At 41.9% G+C, this 20,362-nt stretch overlaps 1 protein-coding gene across 6 annotated transcripts in view; it reads left to right on the top strand.

Moving 5' to 3' along the window:
- The window catches only part of TTC3 (tetratricopeptide repeat domain 3), a 108,361-nt gene that overhangs the window by 33,337 nt on the left and 54,662 nt on the right, over positions 1-20,362 (top strand). For all 6 annotated transcript variants that reach the window (XM_053657997.1, XM_053657996.1, XM_053657999.1 and 3 more), the window contains 11 exons: positions 428-482; positions 7,468-7,630; positions 8,763-8,808; positions 9,614-9,734; positions 11,060-11,120; positions 13,331-13,388; positions 13,776-13,860; positions 14,136-14,270; positions 14,923-15,003; positions 16,829-16,941; positions 19,289-19,409. In XM_053657997.1, coding sequence (XP_053513972.1) covers positions 428-482; positions 7,468-7,630; positions 8,763-8,808; positions 9,614-9,734; positions 11,060-11,120; positions 13,331-13,388; positions 13,776-13,860; positions 14,136-14,270; positions 14,923-15,003; positions 16,829-16,941; positions 19,289-19,409 — 1,039 coding nt within the window. The remainder of the gene's footprint in view (positions 1-427; positions 483-7,467; positions 7,631-8,762; positions 8,809-9,613; positions 9,735-11,059; positions 11,121-13,330; positions 13,389-13,775; positions 13,861-14,135; positions 14,271-14,922; positions 15,004-16,828; positions 16,942-19,288; positions 19,410-20,362) is intronic.

Genomic DNA, 20,362 nt, shown 5'->3' with positions numbered 1-20,362 from the left:
CAGCTTTCATGCTCTGCCCACTGTACCCCAGCAGAAGTGTTGTGTGAGAGATCTGGGAGCTAGATTTCTGGAGATTGGAAGTCTTGCTGACATGCAAAAAATAGTGCAAAAAACTGTACAACTAATGATGAGAAGTCGGGCGCAGATTAAAATGTGGGTAGGATACGTGCAGGAAATACCCCAGAAATATGGAAAGTAGTTATTCCTGGGTAGTCGTGATCAGGACTCTGGATGACTTTTCCCCTTGGTTTAGTTTTCTGTACTTACCAAATTTCCTATAATGGATGTATATGAATTTTTAAAAATTAAAAAATTACTTTGTAACTTGATTATGTATGGAAAATTCAAAAAGTACAAATAGAAATGCAATATAATACCTTTATTAAAATAAAAACATGAATATTTTATTTCTTGTTTCCCTTTTTAGAAATGCACTTGGTGATGGAAAGAGAGCCATTATTCTGAAGAACAACTGGACAAAGGCAGGTTTCTTTTATATTTTACCTTTTTGAGTAATGCCATACAGCTTGGGGGGAAATGTGTTCAGGTCACAGGCTGTACATTTGTATGTAAAAATGCTGGATAGAATGTGCAGAGTTCAAGAACATGACAGGGACTCTTTAGTTCCGTAGTCAGACAGGAGACTGAGCACAGTATTGAGGCTGCATGTGTCTGAGGGATGTAGGTTGCCTGTAAGAATCTTGACCTTGGGGGAGCCTTACCCATTGAGATACCAGCATCTGCACACAGCATCTGGGTTGAAGACCTGAAAAACAAAACTTCAAGCTCAGAAGGAACTGTAGGAGATGGTGTTGTTCATAAATTCTTATACGTAAATTAGTGAAGAAACATAAATTTGATTATATCAAACTTGAAAAACACCTGCATGTCAGAACACCCCATGAATGAAATCATAGTCTGGGAGGAGATAATTTATCATATGGCATGTATGACTGATAGGGTTTATATCCAGAATATGCAAAGACCTAAAATTAAAAATCCAGTAGAAATGGGCCAATACACAAGCATTTCACAGAAGAGGAACTCTGAGTGGGCAAGAGAAGTAAACCGAGCTCTGTTTCCCGGTAATGAAAACTGTGCAGAGGCAGAGAAAGAAAACCAGGAGGGCACATTCGAGAGTTTCTGAACAGGTCCACGTGTGCAGGAGTAAATAAAACAACGCGATACTGTTCGGGTTCTTCAGATTGGCAGTAGCCAATGAGGTGAATAGCCCTGAGTGTGTGTGCCCGCAGGAATGCTTCGTAAACCAGTGGTGCTGAATTGGTTACAGCCACCTCGGAGAGCACGGCGATGTCCATATGCATCAGCTCCTTGGTTCTAAGTGTGTGTGCCCCACAAACAGTCTTGCACATGCTCACATGAAGGGGTGTGCAAGGTTGGCCACTGTGGCAGTGTTTTGATGACGTACCTGAGTATTCATTAACACAGCCGTGGGCGGATGTGGTGTTTACCCTTGATCCAGTCGTTACTGTGATCTGTCTGATCTGTCCTCTGTCTTTTTTTTAAAGATTTTATTTATTTATTTTTAGAGAGAGGGGAAGAGAGGAAAAGAAATTTCAGTGTGGTTGCCTCTCATGCACCCCCTACTGGCCCTGACTGGGAATTGAAGCAGCAACCTTTTAGTTCACCAACCGAAGCTCAGTCCACACTGGACCACACCAGCCAGGGGCAAAAGTTTTTTTTATTTTAATCAAGTCCACCTTATGAGTTATTTCTTTTGTGGATCATGCCTCTGGTGTTACATTTAAAAAGTCATCAATGTACATAAGGTCACCTAGGTTTTCCCCTATGTTATTGAGTAGGAGTTTTATGGGTTTGCATTTTCCATTTAGGTCTGTGATCCATTTTATGTTTATTTTTTGTGGTGGGTGTAAAGTCTGGATTCAATCTTTTTTTTGCATGTAGATATCAGTTTGTTCCAGCATCATGTGTTGAAAAGTCTTTCTTTCCTCCATTGTATTGCCTTTGCTCCTTTGTCAAAGTAACTGTACTTACGTGGTTCACTCTTCTTTTAATTGGGATGTTTTTGCTGATTGCAAAAATATCTCTGTAGCCTAAAAGTATTGAGTTGGCCAAAAAGTTCATTTGATTTTTTTCCTTACAATGGCTCTAGTAGAGCTTAGTTGTCTTGAACTTCATTTGAAACAATTTTGTTAAATTGCATTGTGACAGCTGTCATATCAGGATGACATGGTTAAAAAAAACTAACCAAAATTGGTGAATTTTTGTGTGGTTATTTTAATGTTGAAGATGGAAGAAAATACACAACATTTTTGACATGTTATGCTTTATTATTTTTTTTAATGGAAAGCCACTGGGCTTTTTTTTTAAAGATTTTATTTATGTATTTTTGGAGGGGAAAGGAAGGAGAGAGAGAACTATCAATGTATGGTTGCCTCTCGTGCGCCCCCTGCTGGGAACTGGCCTGCAACCCAGGCATGTGCCCTGACTGGGAATCGAACCACGGTTGTTTGGTTCGTGGGCCCGTGCTCAATCCACTGAGCCACACCAGCCAGGGCAGGGTGCTTTATTATTTCAAGAAAGGTAAAAATGCAACTGAAATGCAAAAAAAAAGATTTGTGCAGCGTATGGAGAAGGTACTATGACTCTGACCAAACACGTCAAGAGTGGTTTGTGAAGTTTTGTGCTGGAGATTTTTCACTGGACGACGCTGCATGGATGGGCAGACTAGTTGAAGTGGATAACGGTCAAATCAAGACATTAATTGAGAATAGTCAACACTCTACCATGTGGGAGATAAGCTGACATACTCAAAATATCCAAAATCAATAAAGTTACTGGTGGAAATGAAACATGTGTCTCTTATTTTAAGGAAAAAACCATACGTACTTTTTGCCAACCCAATAAACTCCTAGTAAGTATTCAGAAAGTTCAGTAACTATATATCTAGGTCATTTGTCACTTTATTTTACTGGAAGGGAATGCTCATTGAAGGATGGGTTTCAATTCAACAGCAAAAGTAAACTGTCCAAGGTACAGACTTGTCCAAGGTACCTTGTCTAAGGTACAGACTTTACTTTTATAAGAATCGTTCTATTTTAGAATTAATCATGAGCTTGAGTACTGAGTCATGTCTCCAGGATATAAGCCTATATAGGAAGGTGCTCTGTCGATTTCTGTGTGAGGTTGGGCCATTTTTCCCTCCTCCTTTCTAGTTAGAGCAGACTGGTAGATTGTCAACTCTCCTAAACGTGCCTTCAGGCTCCAGAGAGGCTTAGTCAATGTATCATAAAGAGAGAATTTTTATGGTAGAGTCAACAGGTAATCGTCGACATTTCTGTGTGCATGACCTTTTGATAATGTTATATAGGGTACAAACCAATAGTTTCACAAATGTCCTCAAGAACCTTTTAACTTTTAGGGGTGTATTTGGACTCTCTTGTTTGTGAGAGACGAAACCTAACCCAGATTTGGCTCAAGTAGGAAAGAGGAGGTGTTAGCTCATGTAATTTGAAAGTTCTGGGGGTTAGCTTCGGGCATGATTGGATCCAGATCTTTTCTCTTATGTTTCTTAGCTGTGCTTCCCCGTTAGTGTCACATTCAGTTTTTTTTTCTGTTTCTTTTTACCTCGGTTCCTCTGCTGCGTCCTCCAGTTCTGCAGTGTCTGATCTGTGTCTTCACCCAGTGTGTTTTTCATCTTAAATGCTATAGCTTCCCCCTCTAGAATTTCAGTTTGAGTATTTCTTACATATTGCATGTCTTTACTTATATGTCCGGTCTTTCTTTTAGCTTCGTGAATGTATGGAATATCTTTATAACTATTTTAATGCCCTTGTCTATTAATTGTATCATGTGGGTCATTTCTGGGTTGTTTCAGTTGATTCACTTTTCTCCTTATTTTCCTTTTTTGCATACTTGGTAAGTTTTTTAAAGATTTTATTTATTTTTAGAGAAAGGAGGGAGAAACAGAGAGAGAGAAACACCAATGTGTGGTTTGCTCTTACATAGTCCCTGCAGGGGACCTGGCCCACAGCCCAGGCATGTGCCCTGACGGGGAATCCAACCTGCGACCCTTTGGTTCATGGGCCAGCACTCAATCCACTGAGCCACACCAGCCAGGGTGCATACCTAGTAAGTTTTGATTGGATGCCAGGCATTGTAATTTTACCTGATACTTTTGTATTTCTGTAAGTGTTTTTCAGCTTTCTTTTGGGATGTATTAGTTACTTGTAAACAGTTTGCTTTCTTGGAGTCTCATTTTAAGCTCTGTTAGGTGGGACCATAGTGGTATCGAGTCTAGGGCTAATTTTTTCTCTTTAAGTGAAGCAAAGCTTCTGAGTACTCTACTGGATACTCTGTGAATTAGTGGTGTTTTCCACCCTGGTTGGGGGGACAGGAAATATTCCTGGCCCTGTGCGGGTGCCACTGTTGTTTTCTCTTAGCTTTTCAGGTGGTCTTTCCCTGGCTGGGGTAGTTGCCCCACACGCAGGTGCTGATTAGTACGCAGCCAGACTCAAGGGGGCCCTGTGACAACCCGGAGTTCTGTGTGCGGCTCTCCCCTCCCTGCCCGTCTGCCCCGAGAACTTGAGCTGCATGGCTTGCCTGGACTCCTGGCCCCCTCTCCTCATCGGAGACTGTGGTCTCTGCCTGGGTGCCTTCTCGCTGTGCGGTGGCTGAGCAGCCCCACTGAGCAAGCGGGAGCGGGCCCAGGGCTTACTCGGTGTGTTTCTCGTCTGTCAGGGACCGCTCTCTGTTGTTGCCTGGGAGCCAGGGTCTTGCAGCCCTTCGTTTCACGTATGTGGCTCATAGGTGTTATTTCAGACAAGAGGGTAAATCCAGTCCCTGTTCCTCCATCTGGAGCAGAAGTGGTAGGGTGTGGGCTCTCTTGGCTTTGTTTCGAAAAAGACTTTTTATGTAGTGGGAGACCAAAGTGATATCCTCAATAACTGTTCATTTTAGTGGAAAGAACATCTGCAGTATCTGTACAGTGTACCCAAGGGATGCCTCAGACTTACTCTCCTTCAGCCTCGTGCCCAGCTGTGGATCCATCACTATAACCTGGGAAATGGTGCACGTGGATTGGCCCATTTCCTGGGTCACAGCTGTGCTTGTATCCACTGTCATTGTTGGGGCGGGGCATGTGGTTGCCAGTCCTGCCATTACTGTGTAGAGAAGGGCCATGGTAGTCCTCCAAAGGAGGGGGTGCCGGGCAGGTTAATAAAAGGGAGTTTTTATATATGTGATAGAGAGTGAGATAGTGTCAAAGAGGAGCAAGACTTTCTATTGTAATGGGATTCAAGTAACTCTAAAAAAACACTTTAGCAAAGAGATCTGCATAAAACTTCTCAGCTGGCACAAATTATACTGGTTATGGAATGTAAGGAAAAGGACTCAGTGAAGGATGAGTAAGGTGGAGGGAAACGAAAATGAGATAAAGTGTTTTGTATAAATTTAAGTAGATATGGTTTATAATCTATCATAATTTCCTGTGCTGTGATTTAAAAAAAATGCAGTTATGGTCCTGGCTGGCATCACTCAGTGGACTGAGTATTGGCCTGTGAACCAAAGGTTGGCCAGTTCAATTCCCAGTCAGGGCATGTGCCTGGGTTGCAGGCCAGGTTTCCAGTAGGGGGTGCTTGAGAGGCAACCACACATTGATGTTCCTCTCCCTCTATTTCCCCTTTCTCTAAAAAATAAATAAAACTTTAAAAATGCAGTTATGTAAGCTGTAAAGTTGACATATGCCTGGGTTTTGGTCTTTTTTTTTTTTTTAAGATTTATTTATTTTTAAAGGGGGGAAGGGAGGGAGAAAAACATGAATGCGGGAGAGAGACATTGATTGGTTGCCTCTTGCACGCCCACAACTAGAGACCTGGCCTGCAAGAAGCAGCAGCCTTTTGATTGGCAGACCGGCTCTCTGTCCACTGAGCCGCACTCGTCAGGGCCAGGTTGTGGTGTTACGGCACCTGAGTGCTCTCTGCTGTCTTATGCCTTTTGAGGAAGAGCAAAGTTTAACCAAATGTAATCTGAACTGACTCTTCAATCTGAGCCTAAAGTCTGGCCAAAAAGAGATTCTCCAGAATTCACTCACTGGTTGGGTTGCCGCAGCAGAGCAGGGTTGTACATGCACGGGGTCTGCATAAAGAGAGGCCCTCGCAGTTGTTTCTGGCTTTTCTTGGTGGAAAGCTCGTCTTCCTTAAAAAGGGCACTTATTCCTGACTTCATATTTTCTCATAGAATCAGAATGTTCTTTAAAGCATGTAGTAGAGAGGGAAGCTCTGGGCCCAAAGTCAGAAGCTCAGCAGTCTGTGGTTTGCCCCTCAGTAAGTGACATCCGTCCAGTTCCAGCCTCTTACACTTAGAAGTCACTTTTCAAGTGGAGGTTCTGTGTCTAAAATGGGAGTTTGGTTTGTGAGTAGCGAGCTAGAGGAAAAGCTGGGTGAGTTAGCCCAGGTTTGGCAGTGTTAGCTTTCTAGATTAGAAGGTTCATGCTTGATATACAAGATTTCTCAAAATGTGTAAATGTGGCTGGCCAGCCAGGCCTGTGGTTCTGTGGCAAAACCAAAAAAGAACACAAATCTCAATTAAAAAGAGAAAACTTGATTCAAAAACAAAACTCAATCATTGAATTAAGAGTGTATCAGTGGTTTTGGACCTTTTCTTTCTTAAAGCCAAGAGCAGTTCTTAGAGATAAAAGAATTAAAAGCTGATTAAGAGGACGCTGGTTAGGTTGCTCAGTGGATAAGAGCATTGCCTGGATACAGCCAAAGTTACAGGTTAGATCCCCGGTCAGGGCACACACACGCGAATCATCCAAAGGATGCGAATCAGGCAAAGGATGCGTAAATGTGGAACAACAGATTTCTCTCACTCCCTCTCCCCCTCCCCCTCTGCCCTTCTCTCTAAAAACTCAGTAAAAAAAAAAAAAAAGCAGATTAAGAGAGTGATGGATGGAAGATGTAGCCTTGATTTACCTCTTACCTGAGCCGCGCTGCTCTTTGGAGGCTGGAAAGCTGCTGCACACACCTGCTGTGCTGCCGGCTCCAAGGTTTGCCAGTTTCCGAAGTGGAGGGGATGTCAGGGCTTGGGGACTGTCACCGCCTTGAAATACTGTGAAGAAATTTAAGTTACTTGCATGAATGATTTTTAGACTTTATTTGGCATGAAAGTTATTTCCTTCTTTACTAGTAAAATATAATGAAGGCCAACTTTTTTCGTTTGGAGACTGGGTACACAAATCTCTCTAAAAATACTGATCTCTAGTCGTTACAAATTGTTATGAATACTGTTATAACTATTCATGTAAGTCATTTAGGTCATTTTATATCCTGAGAGGTGCTAACATTTTTATTTATATTTCCTTAATAGGGTTCTAATCTAACATTTTAAGTCACTAATCAGATTTCAAGCAAAATATTTTTTCTTATCTATTTCCTTTAAGCTAAGCATATCTTTGAGAAAACTAAATTTATCTCTTTGGAACAGGGTCATTATCGTTATTGTGCTGCTCTTTCTATGCTGGGGGAGTATGACTGGGCCCTGCAAGCAAATATTAAAGCTCAAAAACTCTGTAGAAATGACCCTGAGGGAATCAAGGATCTAATTCAGCAGCATGTAAAGTTACAAAAACAGATAGAAGACCTGCAAGGTATTTCTCCTCAGATTCTTTTGGTTGCACTTCATTCCCTTTAAAACTCTTGCAGGTGGGTTTCTTGGATGAATGGTGGACTGTGAATCAATTTTCAGGTGATTTGTATGTACTTCGCTATCAAGTCCCGTAGGCTTTTCATTTCTATCTGTGTAGAATTATTTTCCATTAGGTAATTATAAATGGTTTATATTTTTATTTGGACATTCAGCAAGGAATTATATGCTCTTGTGCAGAAAAACAGGCCTTCTTAAAATTTGAAAGTAAAAGTAAATCCTTTTGGAAACAACATTGTCATGAAATTACTCCCTTCACTATTATTGTTATTTCCTGAAGAAAATTCCCTCCGTGAGAGTTGTTTGATGTATTTGCACCAAGGTTGTGGCTGACTTTATGTGTAGCTCCGGAATTTGCTCTGCAGCACAGGAATTCTGAAATTCCTTACCCTACACTCTGTATAGCTGTTCCCTGTTTTTCCTTTTGGGTGTTTAGTGTCTTATGAAGCTGAGTTGAGTGGTTCTCTTGCACTAGCAGATGTCATCCACCATGACGTGATTATGAGACTGTGAGCTCCTTGAAGACAGGTACCAGGTCTGACTAACATTTACCGTGCTTTGCTGTGTACAACACGCACCTTTATGCCCAGATTTTTGAGGGGAAAACAAAGATACGCATTATACGTGGGTCATCCCTGGAATACCTAGTACCTGTTCTTGTGCTTTGTAATTTTTGTTACATAAAATTTCTTGTACTATAATATATTAAAAAATAAATGCTGAAATTCCATTAGAGTACAAAAACCAAGTATCTAAATATAAATAAATATATAGTTGAATTAGAAGTTAAAATGAAAGATAGTTTATCTGAAAGTTGGGGCCAGAAACGTGGGCATGCACTATATACAGCAAAAGATGGTATTTGTTGTTGCATCCGGTCAGTGACCCTCCCCAGCAGGGGGTCGGCTCAGGGCTGCAGGGAAGTTTGTTGATGTGATTGTGAAACTAAAAGCATCGTCAGATGTAAAATTGCTTAGGTTTACTTTTCAATTCTCTCACTTTGCCAGTCTTTTAATGTATGTGTTTGTGTTGCCAATGCACTGGTTACTAAGTGTGTGTGTGATTGATTTTTGTAGGTGGAACATCAACTAAGAATCCAGTTAAATCCTGTTACGAAAGCAGGTGAGTTAATATCAGTTCGATCAGCAGCTGTTGCTTAGGTGGGCTTTGCCCTGCAAGTTCAAGAACCGTTGTGTTTGATGCTTTAGTGGCCGACAGCAACTACAGTAAAGTTGGAGGCGAAAGGTGGCTTTAAAGTGTCCCTGTGTAAGATTGGGTGACCTGTGAATTGCCAAATTTGTCCTGCTGTTTTGCTCAGCTATTTGTATATGTCTCTACTGGGGATCAGTAGCCTAAGCCTGTGGAAAAAGGGGTGAAATGTTAATGGGATGTTACTGTGTTTGAATGAGGCCAGTTTTGGCCACTGGGGTCCTGGCAGAGAGCAGGGGCACAGTCCGTGCCTTTTAACCCTTCACCCCTGCTCTGGAAACATCTGCCTCTGGACTCCCAATGTTTTTTCAAAGACTAAGACTCTTCCTGTTGCAGACGGCGGCCGGTAGACGGGAGTGTGCGTGCAGGACAGCCAGGGTCTGCTTTGTTTCTGGGTGATTAAATAAGATTAAGCTTTTCCTCACATTCCTGAGATAATGAAGCTGATAAGCTTAAAAGGAGAGTCACTTATTTTAATATTAGAAACCAGACTACATTTTTTTAGTTGTTTTTCATCTGGGTTTTTAATACCAAATGTGAAATAATGTTTATGTATAAAGCCTACTCTCAGCGGTAGAGATCCTTTCTAAAACAACCTTATCTTGCTTTCAAGGAAAAAGGGCTCTAATGGCTGAAACCTGTTTCTTTGAAGGTTGACTTTTTAAAATGCATCCTACTTAAGAGTAATAAAAAGATTATTCCCTTTCTCTCCATTCAGGGCCTGCACATCTAGTTCATCAGCACCTGCGTTTAGTACTTCACTTAACTTTGTAGAAACCGAAAGAGATTCCAGAAAAACCAACCACGAAATGGCAAGCGGTGGTCATCCAAATTCAAGGGTAATTTCAATTAAAAACTAAAAATAATATTATTTCCAGTGTAGGTAGTCTCATATTTTTACAATAATATTTTGGTGATAATGAAAACTAAATATTTTGCTGCTATAAACCTTTTTTTTGCCTAGTGATATCAAGAGAATGATTCTTTTTAAGATTTTATTTATTTTTAGAGAGGGAGTGGGAGGGAGAAAGAGAGGGGGAGAAACATCAATGTGTGGTTGCCTCTTGAGCACCCCCTACTGGGGACCTGACCTGCAACCCAGGCCTGTGCTCTGACTGGGAATCAAACTGGCCGCCCTTTGGTTTGCTGGCCGGTGCTCAATCCACTGAGCTATCCAGCCAGGGCAGAATGATTCTTTATGATAAATAATTGAGCTACCTTTTATAACTACATAAAAATGGTATTTTATTGTCACAAAAATTTTTTTGCAGTCGTGTGTTTATGTTTTTCAAATTGTTTTGTTCTACATTTCGTTTTACACTTGGGTGGTTCTCTGTGCCTTCCCCGTACACGTCTCTCAGTCAGTCCCTTGGGAACGAGTGACTGGGGTCTGGCGGCCAAATCACCCCACCCCTTACGACGCTCTCGGGTTTTTCTTTTCCTCTCTTTTCTCTTTTGGGATCTGCGTGCCTGCCTGCCGCTGTGCCTGCCCACCCACCCAGTTTGCGCTGTGCTGGGCCTGGGAGGCCCCCCACCTCCATCCGTGCCCAGGGTGTCTCCTCAGCCTCTGCTGCTCCTGACGGTGGCCCAGGCCCTTGGCTCATTGCTGTGCTTGGCTGAACCTGGGTCTGATGGGCTCTCAGGGCACCTCGAGGCCTGTAGCCTGGCCTTGGGCCATGTCCCAGAGGACCTGCCCCTGAGTTTTGCTCAGAACTGCAGTGTACTCAGAGCTCAGCAGACGGCACCGAGTCCACATTTATATTTCTCTCCAGGGCTTGAGCGGGGGAAAGGAATATGGGGTTTGGGGTTAGATGGTACTAGGCAGTGGGGGGAACTGCTGCTAGTTCTTTGGTTGTTAACAGTGAAGACCTCAAAGAGGCTGCATTCAGTTAGGGAAAGGAGCATAAGGGAAGAGGTACCAGTGTCGAGTCAGTCCAGACACTTCCTGAGTGACTGCCCTGACTGGCCTCACGCTGGGTGTCAGAAACAGAATTGTCGTATCATAATCTCTTATCATCAGGGGTTTGTTTGTTTATTCATTTAGGCTTAACCACCTACATATTTTAGGTGCTTGAATAAATTCTGATCTATTTTATTTTTTAGCTATTGAATTCTTAAGGGCTTTTTTCCCCTAAAGTCTCATTGATTTTATTTCCATGGGTAGGACACAGATGAAGCTTCAAACTCAGATGACTGTGACTGTCCTGAATATCTGGCATCGTCAAGTGAGTTTTTCCTTTATGCAAATTGTTGACAAAGGTAATGCAGTGTTGTCTGAACTTCTGTGCCCAGGATTTGCACAAACAGACCTCGCTTATATTTGCACTTGTTCTTTTACTTTGCAGTGCTTCTCTGTGAAAACATGGAATATTTAGTTGAAATCACCAGTTTTTTCATATTGTTTAATAAGTCTAATTTTGGAACTCCAAATTGAAGTAATGGAAAGGAAAGATGAAGCCCTTTCTGGTTTCCTCTCTGATTTCCATTAGGCCAGTGCTTTTCAGCTTTCATGTCACGATCTGCCCCAACCCAAGCCTTTTTAGCCTGTTTTCCTTGTGTGCCTCACCTTGGCATTTACTGTGTATTTGTTTATGTGCTGTATGTATGTCTCTGCTTTACATGGGGTGGGGGGGCAAAAGCAGGTTTACAGTTGTGAGCAAGGGAAACACTTTATTCTTGGCTTATTATTTGTTAATTAGTATATTATTTTTCATGCAAACAACTGCAAACCTACTTTTGCCCCACCCTGTATGAAAAGGTGGATCTTTTCCTCTCCCAGTAACCATCACTAACCCTGCTGGGGGTGAGGGACGTCCCCTCTGTTGAGAATGGATGCTTTAGGCCAGCACTTGTCTATTTTAAATGGTGCTTGGCGCTCATGTTTGTTTACCTGTCTGGTCCGCAGGCCGACAGGGCGGGGCCTCCCTGACTCCGCCCCACTGGGAGTGCAGAGTCCCAGAGGAGCGTGCGCACTCGCACCGTGTTTACTTCTCAGGCTCCCGGGATACGGCCCGGTGTGATGGAAATCTTTCTAAAGTGAATCGCATGCTTCCCCACCTTTAAAAACAGAGTTTAAGAGCAGTCAGGTTTTCTGAATGACTAGAGGTTGATTTTGTGACAAGTTATTTGTCTCCATTTTTCCTGTGTTCCTTCCGGGGTTCTTACAGGGACTTGTGACCAGACGTCTAGTTAGTGACCCTGTTGCCTCTTCTTTCTCTTGTTTATTGCTTTTTTTGTTTCCTCTTCAGTGTTTTTGCTTCTGGCAGGCATTTCTCTTTTCTTAGGCCCCCGTGTCTCCTATCCAACTATGTATTGGGCATTTCTATTTGGTTAGTACTTTGGCAGGACTTAACAAGTAGGGGACACTCAGGTGATTGCAACTCTAGTAGCACCTGAAAAGGCTGTGAAGATAAAACTTCTTTTTGGAAAACAGCTTGTAATATATTAGTATTTCTCAGGCTGTTATCACCAGACAGTACATTTAAATAAATAAATAATTGCCCACACTGCAGCATCTACATTCAAAGAAATTGAGGTCCCAAAGTCAGGGTTAAGTAGTTCTGCCTTAGGTCACACAGCAGAAATCAAACCGGAACTCTTCTGCCTTTCTAGAAGCCTCTTTTATTTTCTGAGGCCACCAAAAACAGCTTAGGCTCTTATCAATATGTGGCTCTGACTTGCCTGTGCAGTCTGTCCCCAAAGCTCCCCTTAGATACACCGGTCCCTACTGCTGTGCTCTCCTCTGCCCAGCTTTGCAGGTCTGTCTCCTCCCACAGTGCACTCGGCTCCCTCCTCCTGGCAGCAGGTGAAGGCCGAGCTCACCCAGCTGGGGAAGTGGGAGCACCGGGCCGTCACACTGCCCCAACCTGCCCCAGCCAGGCTCCACCCTGGGTCCTGACCCAACTTGCCAAGCCACGTGGGTCTACTTAGTGTTTCTTAAAAAAGACTCCACCCTTGGGTTTGGCCCATTCTGTCCGAATCCTACTTGTTCCTTAAAATTAAACACAAATGCTGCCCTCTCACTCATGCTTTTTCCCACCCCTCCAGCCTGGGTGACTTCTCCCTCCTGTGAGTTCTGAGAGCTGTCACTGTGAAATTAATTTGTCAATAACAGCAGGGTGTCTCCTTTTCTTCTCAAGTGTGAGTGTTGTTTAATTATTGCAGCTTTCCTTCCCATCTGATTGTAAACTACCAACAGAGAATAGAAAGTACAGGCCGTCTCTGTCTCTCCTCTGGGCCAACGTGATATACTAACGATTTCATTGCCTACGTAGACAGACATCACCAGTAGCTTCTCTTGGGGCTTGTCTGTACTGTGCTCACAATATTGCTTCCTTTGCTTTTATACAATTTACATATTTCAAAAATTATTTTACTTTCAGGCTTATAGATTTTCATGTCCAGATTTCAGGAACAAATACTTCTGTATTCACAGGTCAACCTTCGAGACATAGAGGGAAACAAAGATCCCGCAACAATGAATCGGAGCCCAGGTGTGTTTTTTATCTAAGGTTTTTTGTTTTTCCCCTAATGTTGTTTTTCCCCGTTGTTGACAACTGCAGACGTGTAATAACTTTGGATGATCAGTGCAAATTCCCTGTAGTTTATTTCTTTTTCAAAAGCCGTTCTTCCGTGTCATCTTTATAATTAATTCTTGTTGGGCCCCCTCTGCCTGTCATTTTAAGGGATTTTTATTGAGATTTCAATGGATTTAAAAAGTAATTTGGGGAGAAATGGCATCATAGTTATATTTCAGTTTGCAGAGCTTGTGACTCTGCATTGACTCAGTGTTTAAAGTGACCTTCAGTAAACACACTTTCCCTTGTATAAGCAGACTTGTTTATTTTTAAATAATTCAAAACAACACTCTTCCTTTTTAGCTCTAGTTCAGAAGGGAATTTACAGGCAGATTTGAAGACCTTTCTGGAGAGAGCATTTTCTAAATCTTCCAGAGCTGCACATCAGGTAAGGGAAGGGATTTTCTGATGGGAAAAGCAAACTCTGCAAACAAAACATTCTCACAGGAATTAAGTCTAATCGTGTATGTCTTTTACCTTTTCCTTATAATTTTAGTTATGGGTGTATAATTTATGATTATACGTCCACACTGCCAGCAAACCAAACTGCCACTAATTTAGATACTAACTTTTTAATGATGTTAACCCGAGATTGAACTAACAGTTAACACCATAGAATTGCTTGTTTAACGGGGGGTTTTCTGGCTTGGGTTTGTGCTGCAGGATTTCGCCAATCTAATGAAAATGCTGAGGAGCTTGGTTCAGGACGGCTACACGGCTCTGCTGGAGCAGCGGTGCCGCAGCGCCGCCCAGGCCTTCTCGGAGCTGCTCAGCAACCTGGACCCCCAGAAAATAAAGGTGGGGTAGCCACCCCCTGCCGCGCTCGTCAGTGCCCATGTGGAGGGGAGCCAGGGCTTTGGAACTTCACTGTGACCAGTACCCCTTGGGCCTTGCCCCGATGGCCCGAACCTCCGGGCTGTCTCGAGGGACACCTACACGATGCGGCCACACTCCCATCTGGCCTTTGTGCCCACAGTCATTGTGACCCAGGTTCCAATTCTCTCCTTGCTCTCCAGAACTGCTGGTGTTCTCTCTCTCTGGAGCAAGGATTTGGACTTATTTTAGTCCCATCCTTTCCTTCAGGAAGAAGTGTTAGCTCCGTAAATAAATGGCTTATGCAAGGTTGTGAGAGAGCAAATGTTTCCACCTGTCACCAGTAGCCACTTACATGCAAAACAGGACACCTTCAGTTCCTCTGATCTGTTAGGAACCGTGCCTTTAAGGAACTCGGAGGCAGTGAGTCTGTGCTTTCATTGAATACTTGACAGGCTATACCTTTTCTATCAATATTTTCATGTGAAAATATTTTCTAATGCTGTTTGGCCTTCATTTCAGTCATCATGATCAATGAGATTTTATTACACTTTTTCCGTCATAGCTAACGGGTTGGCATGATGCAAATTGGGCAGAATTATCTTCAGGTTTTTAACTGGAACATTTTTATTGACAGCAATTGAACCTGGCCATGATTAACTATGTCTTAGTGGTCTACGGATTTGCAATTTCTCTCCTTGGGATAGGACGGCCTCAGGTAAGCTTTGTAACAGAAATAATAAACATCTTAAATATGCCGTTGATTTTAGAAGATATGTAAATTAGCTTTCCTATTTTGGCTTATCTCCACCTACCTACTTACTTGATTTTTTTTTTTCTGAAATTCCTACATTTAATTTGTGTTGTGTTTTTGTGGGTTTTTTTTTTTTGAGAAAGAAAATTCAGTTTGTGTTTCCATTAGCAAAAGTTATGTCCTACAACCAGTGGGAACCTACTTTTTATTTGTATGAAAAGTAAAGGGCTTAACATATCAGGGTAGATTTCAGAAACATGTTGAAGGGAAAAGGCAAGTTGGTGAACACAACAAACGTGATTCCACTCATGTACTATTTGGAAAACATACCTCATAATAGTGTATATTATCTGTGGCTGTTTGTGTGCATCTAAGTGGAACCATCATCTTAAATTGGATGTAGGGCTGGTCCATGTTTTTTAATTTTTACATCAAATTTAAGATAATGGTTCCTTCCACTTAATGATGGAAGAAATGTGGGCCTGGGGAGGTTAGGAAAGGGAGTTTGGCCTTGTTTTATTTTTTAAAAAATTGAAGTGAAAATAATGATACCTCTTTGCTCTGAGTACCTGGATATTTTCTTATTTCCCAGACTGCAGTCTTCCATAACCACATAGCTATATTTTGCTTTCTGTGGTTTTGAGTTTTTGGTAAAGGTTGAAATGGCTCTAGAATTACCTTGTGTATAATATATTCGTGCCACCAACTTGGGCTCCAAGCTTCCTTGGCTGGATGAAGGCTCAAGGATGCTGAACAAGCATCAGGTCATTATTCCGCGTTCATCCTCCCAGTGGTCCACGGCGCCTGAGGTTCATTTTCCTTGTGGCTTGTTTCCTTGGTCTGGGTGTCTTTCATTAAGACCTATTTTTTAGATTGTTGGAGATGAAGTTCACGATCTCAATTCTTTTATTCATGGTAGAATAATAAATGTTATGTTTTGCTTATTGGAATTAAAGAGGTAGTTTATTATACTTACTCTGAAGCAGTGAGACTAATTAAAGGAAAAAAAGCGGGTATGATAGAACTTGAACCTTGAAAAGAATTTCATCATCTGGGGTGGCCCCGGAAGGAAGCAGGACCTTTGCTCCAGTACAGCCCTTGCTGGAAACGGTTTTGGAATGCGTTCTTTGGAGCCGGGCACAGGGCTGCTGGTGGGCTCCATGTTACAGTGGCATTTCCTTTCCCACCCACGATTGGGTTACAGCTGTGTTGTCTAGAGCTAAGTGTCTCTGGAGATTTTCAAAACAGAATTCACGGAAAGCACAGAGGTTTCCACAGTTGACAATATTTTAAAGAATATACTCTAAGCTCTGCAAAGCTGTTATTAAAGAGCTATTTTTAAGGTGGAGCATTTGTCTGTCTTATGCCACAAAAACACGGTGACATCATTGGAATGCCTGTGCACGTTAAGGCCACAGCACCAGGATGGACATGACAGTGTCTTGGTGTCCGAATCGGTCACTTTACCCTGAAGTCCCACCGGGTGCTGGGCCCCAGCTCCTGGGCCCTTGCGGTGTGTTGGTATGTGCTCATTTGCTGGGCGGTTTGATGTGTTCAGTGGCAGCTTCTCATCCTGGAGCTGGATCGCTTTGGTCGTGAGCATTCATAGGGTCAACATTTGTACAATTGCTAAGAAAATGAAATGCAGACGGTACAGTTTTTCCATAGAAATTTTGGGCAGATCGTTTTTAATGTCGCACACAAAACAATCAACCTTCAGATAAGAAAAAGGCTTGCAGCATTTCTTTTCCTGCGTCAGTGACCATTGTGTTCTTACTGTCCATTAAAGGAATTATCTGAAGCTGAGGGCCAATTTAAGAGGATGATTGAATTCTACCCCAACGAGGGCCTTGATTGCTTGGCCTACTGTGGAATTGGAAAAGTATACCTGAAAAAAAACAGGTTTGTAGAAGCCATTCTAGTTTATGTTCCAGGCTGGTAATTTATTCAAAGTGTAATGTGGGATGAGCCCTTTTCTGGAATTATCTTAATATCTGTGATACGCTATAACAATTATGTTTACTTTGAGGACTGGCATTTAATAATAGTAAAGTAAGGGGAATCATATCACTTCCTAATGCTTCCTAATTTTGAATCCAATAAGAAATTCAGCTCTGGCTGGTGTAGCTCAGTATATTGAGCGCCAGCCTACGAACACCAGCCTGTGAACCAAAGGTTCGCTGGTTCAGTTCCCAGTAGGGGTGCATGCTTGGGTTTTAGGTCAGGTCCCCAGTAGGGGGCATGCGAGAGGCAACCACACATTTATGTTTCTCTTCCTCTCTTTCTCCCTCCCTTCTCCTCTCTCTCTAAAAAAAAAATAAATGAATCTTTTTTAAAAAATTTTATTTAGTTATTTTTCAAGTACAGTTTTTTGTGTCTATTTTTCCCATCCCAGCCTCCCCCGCCCCTTGCTCCCCACCTCCCTCCCATTTCCACCCCCCTTAGTTCTCGTTAAATGAATCTTTTTTAAAAAATTCAGTAAGAGACCAATTTGACACAAAGGCCTTTATATTTTATCTTTTGGTGTGTGTCATTTTAATTGGTGACTGAATTGTTGTAAATTAATGCTTTACAAGTCTGATTGTTTAATTCTTGGTTAAATATCTATTTGCTCAAAAAGCTTATATGAAGATTGTCCTAATACAAGGTACATATATGTTCAAAGACATCATGAGTTAGGAATAGAAATCTCTTCTCTGAATTTATATTACAGCTGGAATCCTTACTTAAGGTTTAGTATGTAGCTGTTGCTCAAGTTTTCCATGTCTCATCTCCCAAAATTGCTATGAACCTCAGAGGACAGGATTGCTCCTTGAGCTTTAAAAAATATCTCCCTGGGAGAAATAGACAAAAAAACTGTACTTGAAAAATAACTAAATTTTTAAAAAAAAGGACAGCTGAAATAATAATGAAATAAAAAAAATATCTCCCTGGTCCTGCCGCTTGTACCTAGTATGATGTAGGTATGTTAGATTACTTTGTAAAGAAGCGTTGAATGATCGAATGTCATGTATGACTGTTAGCTATCTTCAGTTATGTTCATCTGACTTTTTAGGGGAAATTTTATCAAACCATTGGTATTCTTGGGAATCCAGTCTTAGAGTGTGCCTAGAACCTCCTGTATAGATTTTTAAAGATTAAGGAAAGTTGTATTTCCTGAAGTTACTGTCTCGACAGGCTAAACCGTATTGAGAGTCAGGTAGAGACAGGAGAAGTGAGGGTTTAGTGATCCGTGTTGCGATAGCCAATGGAGTTGATTTCCAAGTTTAGTGTGAACAGTCTAGGGTAGACCTATTTAATGCTGTGGTCATGTGCAGTATTCTTAAGGTATAGAAAAATAGCACAGATGTGTGAAATCACTGGGATTGTAGTAAACAAAAAATTCTGCATGTCGAAGGAATTTAGACTTTCATTTCAAAATCAGATAATGGGGTTCGATGCCTCATGTGCAGGTGGTGGTTTTCAGTCCTGCTGTTCGTGACCGTCCTGCTGACGGAGCGCTGTAGGCAAACTTAAGTTCTTTAACTGGGAATCGTTTTCAGGTTGGAAAAAGAAGGAAAAATTCTATTCCTTCTCTAGTCTGAAGAGAAGAGTAAAGATTGGTTAACTTTGTAATACAATATTTTAGTGTCTTTTGTTGAATGGACTACGAGAATCCAGGGACATGCTTTTAAAACCGTGAGTCAGATTAGATTAAAACACTCCATATTTCTAGTTAAAAATTCACATACGCATTTGTTCAGCAAAATGATTCACTGCTTTATGGTTGAAGAAAGATGTCCAGAATACACTCTATTTAAAACATTTTTCAGCAGGAGATTTTTTACTTTAGATGTCCTAATAGAGTCAAGTTTAAAACAACGAAAACCTTTCCCCACGTGTGGTTAAATGAGTAGAGGAGAGTTGCCATTTCTCCACGAGAGTCTACTTTCATTTGTTTACTAGACAGGACATAAAAATGGAACAAGCAGGTTGTTTAATTTTTTGTTTTAGTTGTTGGAAACTTCAGGAAAGTTACAGCTTCAGAGGACTAGTGTGCCTCCCACGGTGAAGCCAGTCTCCAGGCAGATTGGTGTTTGATTTAATGAGCCGGTAACACTAAAGAAAATGCAGGTTACATTGACCGTTTTATGCAGTGATTTATCAGATGTGCTCTTACTAGTTAGCGTGAAATCTCTGACTTTCGTTGCGGGGAATGAAAACTCACGTAACATCTTTTAATACCTTTTTCCTTCATAATTATGACTAGGTTTGGTGAAGCTCTTAATCACTTTGAACAGGCAAAAGCCTTGATTTACAGACTTCCTGGAGTGTTGACTTGGCCCACAAGTAATGTGGTCATTGAAGAGAGTCAGCCAGGGAAAATAAAGGTAACTATTTCTGCAGAACGCTTCTTACTAACTGTTGACACGTCTGCCCTCGCTGACCCGGGTATCAGATGATAAAGAGGTCAGAGCCCTCTGTCCTCAGCCCCCCACTGGCATGTGCCTTTTAAAGACTGGTAAGACTCACTGGCCATTACTAAATGGTTTCTGTGTGCTGGTCACACATCCGCCATATTTTATTACCTTTAATCCTACAGCAGTCGGACCAGGTGAGGACTGTGATTATTCCCATCTTACAGAGGAGGCAGGTTAGTTTAGAGGCTAAACAAACTGAAGGTTAACCAGGCAGGAAGCAGTGGAGCTGGCCCAAGTCTAGGCATTCTGACCCCAGCGTGCATTATTTATTAAGCAGAATGGTCTGCTGTCCTTAGAGAAAGGTATAACATCGTTCTTGCGCTATGTTTGCTCTACATATTGAGATGGTCCTTGGAGACTCAGAATTCTAATATTAGTCTTATATCCAGAAGCTTAGGATGCTTTGCTAGTTATCGAGAAACTTATTGTGTGTGAGTTGACTAGGACAGACCTTTAGTTGTGAACCCTGGCGTGGACGAAGAACTTGCTTTTGACCAGGGCTTTTAAAAGCACAGAGGTCAGCTCTTACAACTCAACAATAAGACAACTAATCTAATTAAACAGTAGCCACAAGATGTGATCTTTCAAGAAGTTATAGGAATAGCCCTGGCTGGTGTGGCTCAGCAGTATGAATGCCAGCCTGTGAACTGAAGGGTTGTTGGTTTGATTCCTGGTTGGCGCACATGCCTGGGCTGAGGGCCAGGTCCCCGGTAGAGGGCATCTGATAGGCATCTGATCAGTGTTTCTCTCACACCATCAATGCTTCTCTCCCTCTCTATTCCTCCCTTGCCCTCTCTCTAGAAATGAGTAAATAAAACCTGAGTTATCATGTGACCCAGAAATTCCTCTCCTACATATATACA

This window comes from Artibeus jamaicensis, unplaced genomic scaffold (assembly GCF_021234435.1).
Source record: "Artibeus jamaicensis isolate MK-2021 breed Jamaican fruit bat unplaced genomic scaffold, CSHL_Jam_final scaffold_474, whole genome shotgun sequence".
In the NCBI taxonomy this organism is placed as follows: Eukaryota; Metazoa; Chordata; class Mammalia; order Chiroptera; family Phyllostomidae; genus Artibeus; species Artibeus jamaicensis.
The sequence above is the reverse complement of the archived record's forward strand: the minus strand, read 5'-3'. Positions and strand labels throughout refer to the sequence as shown.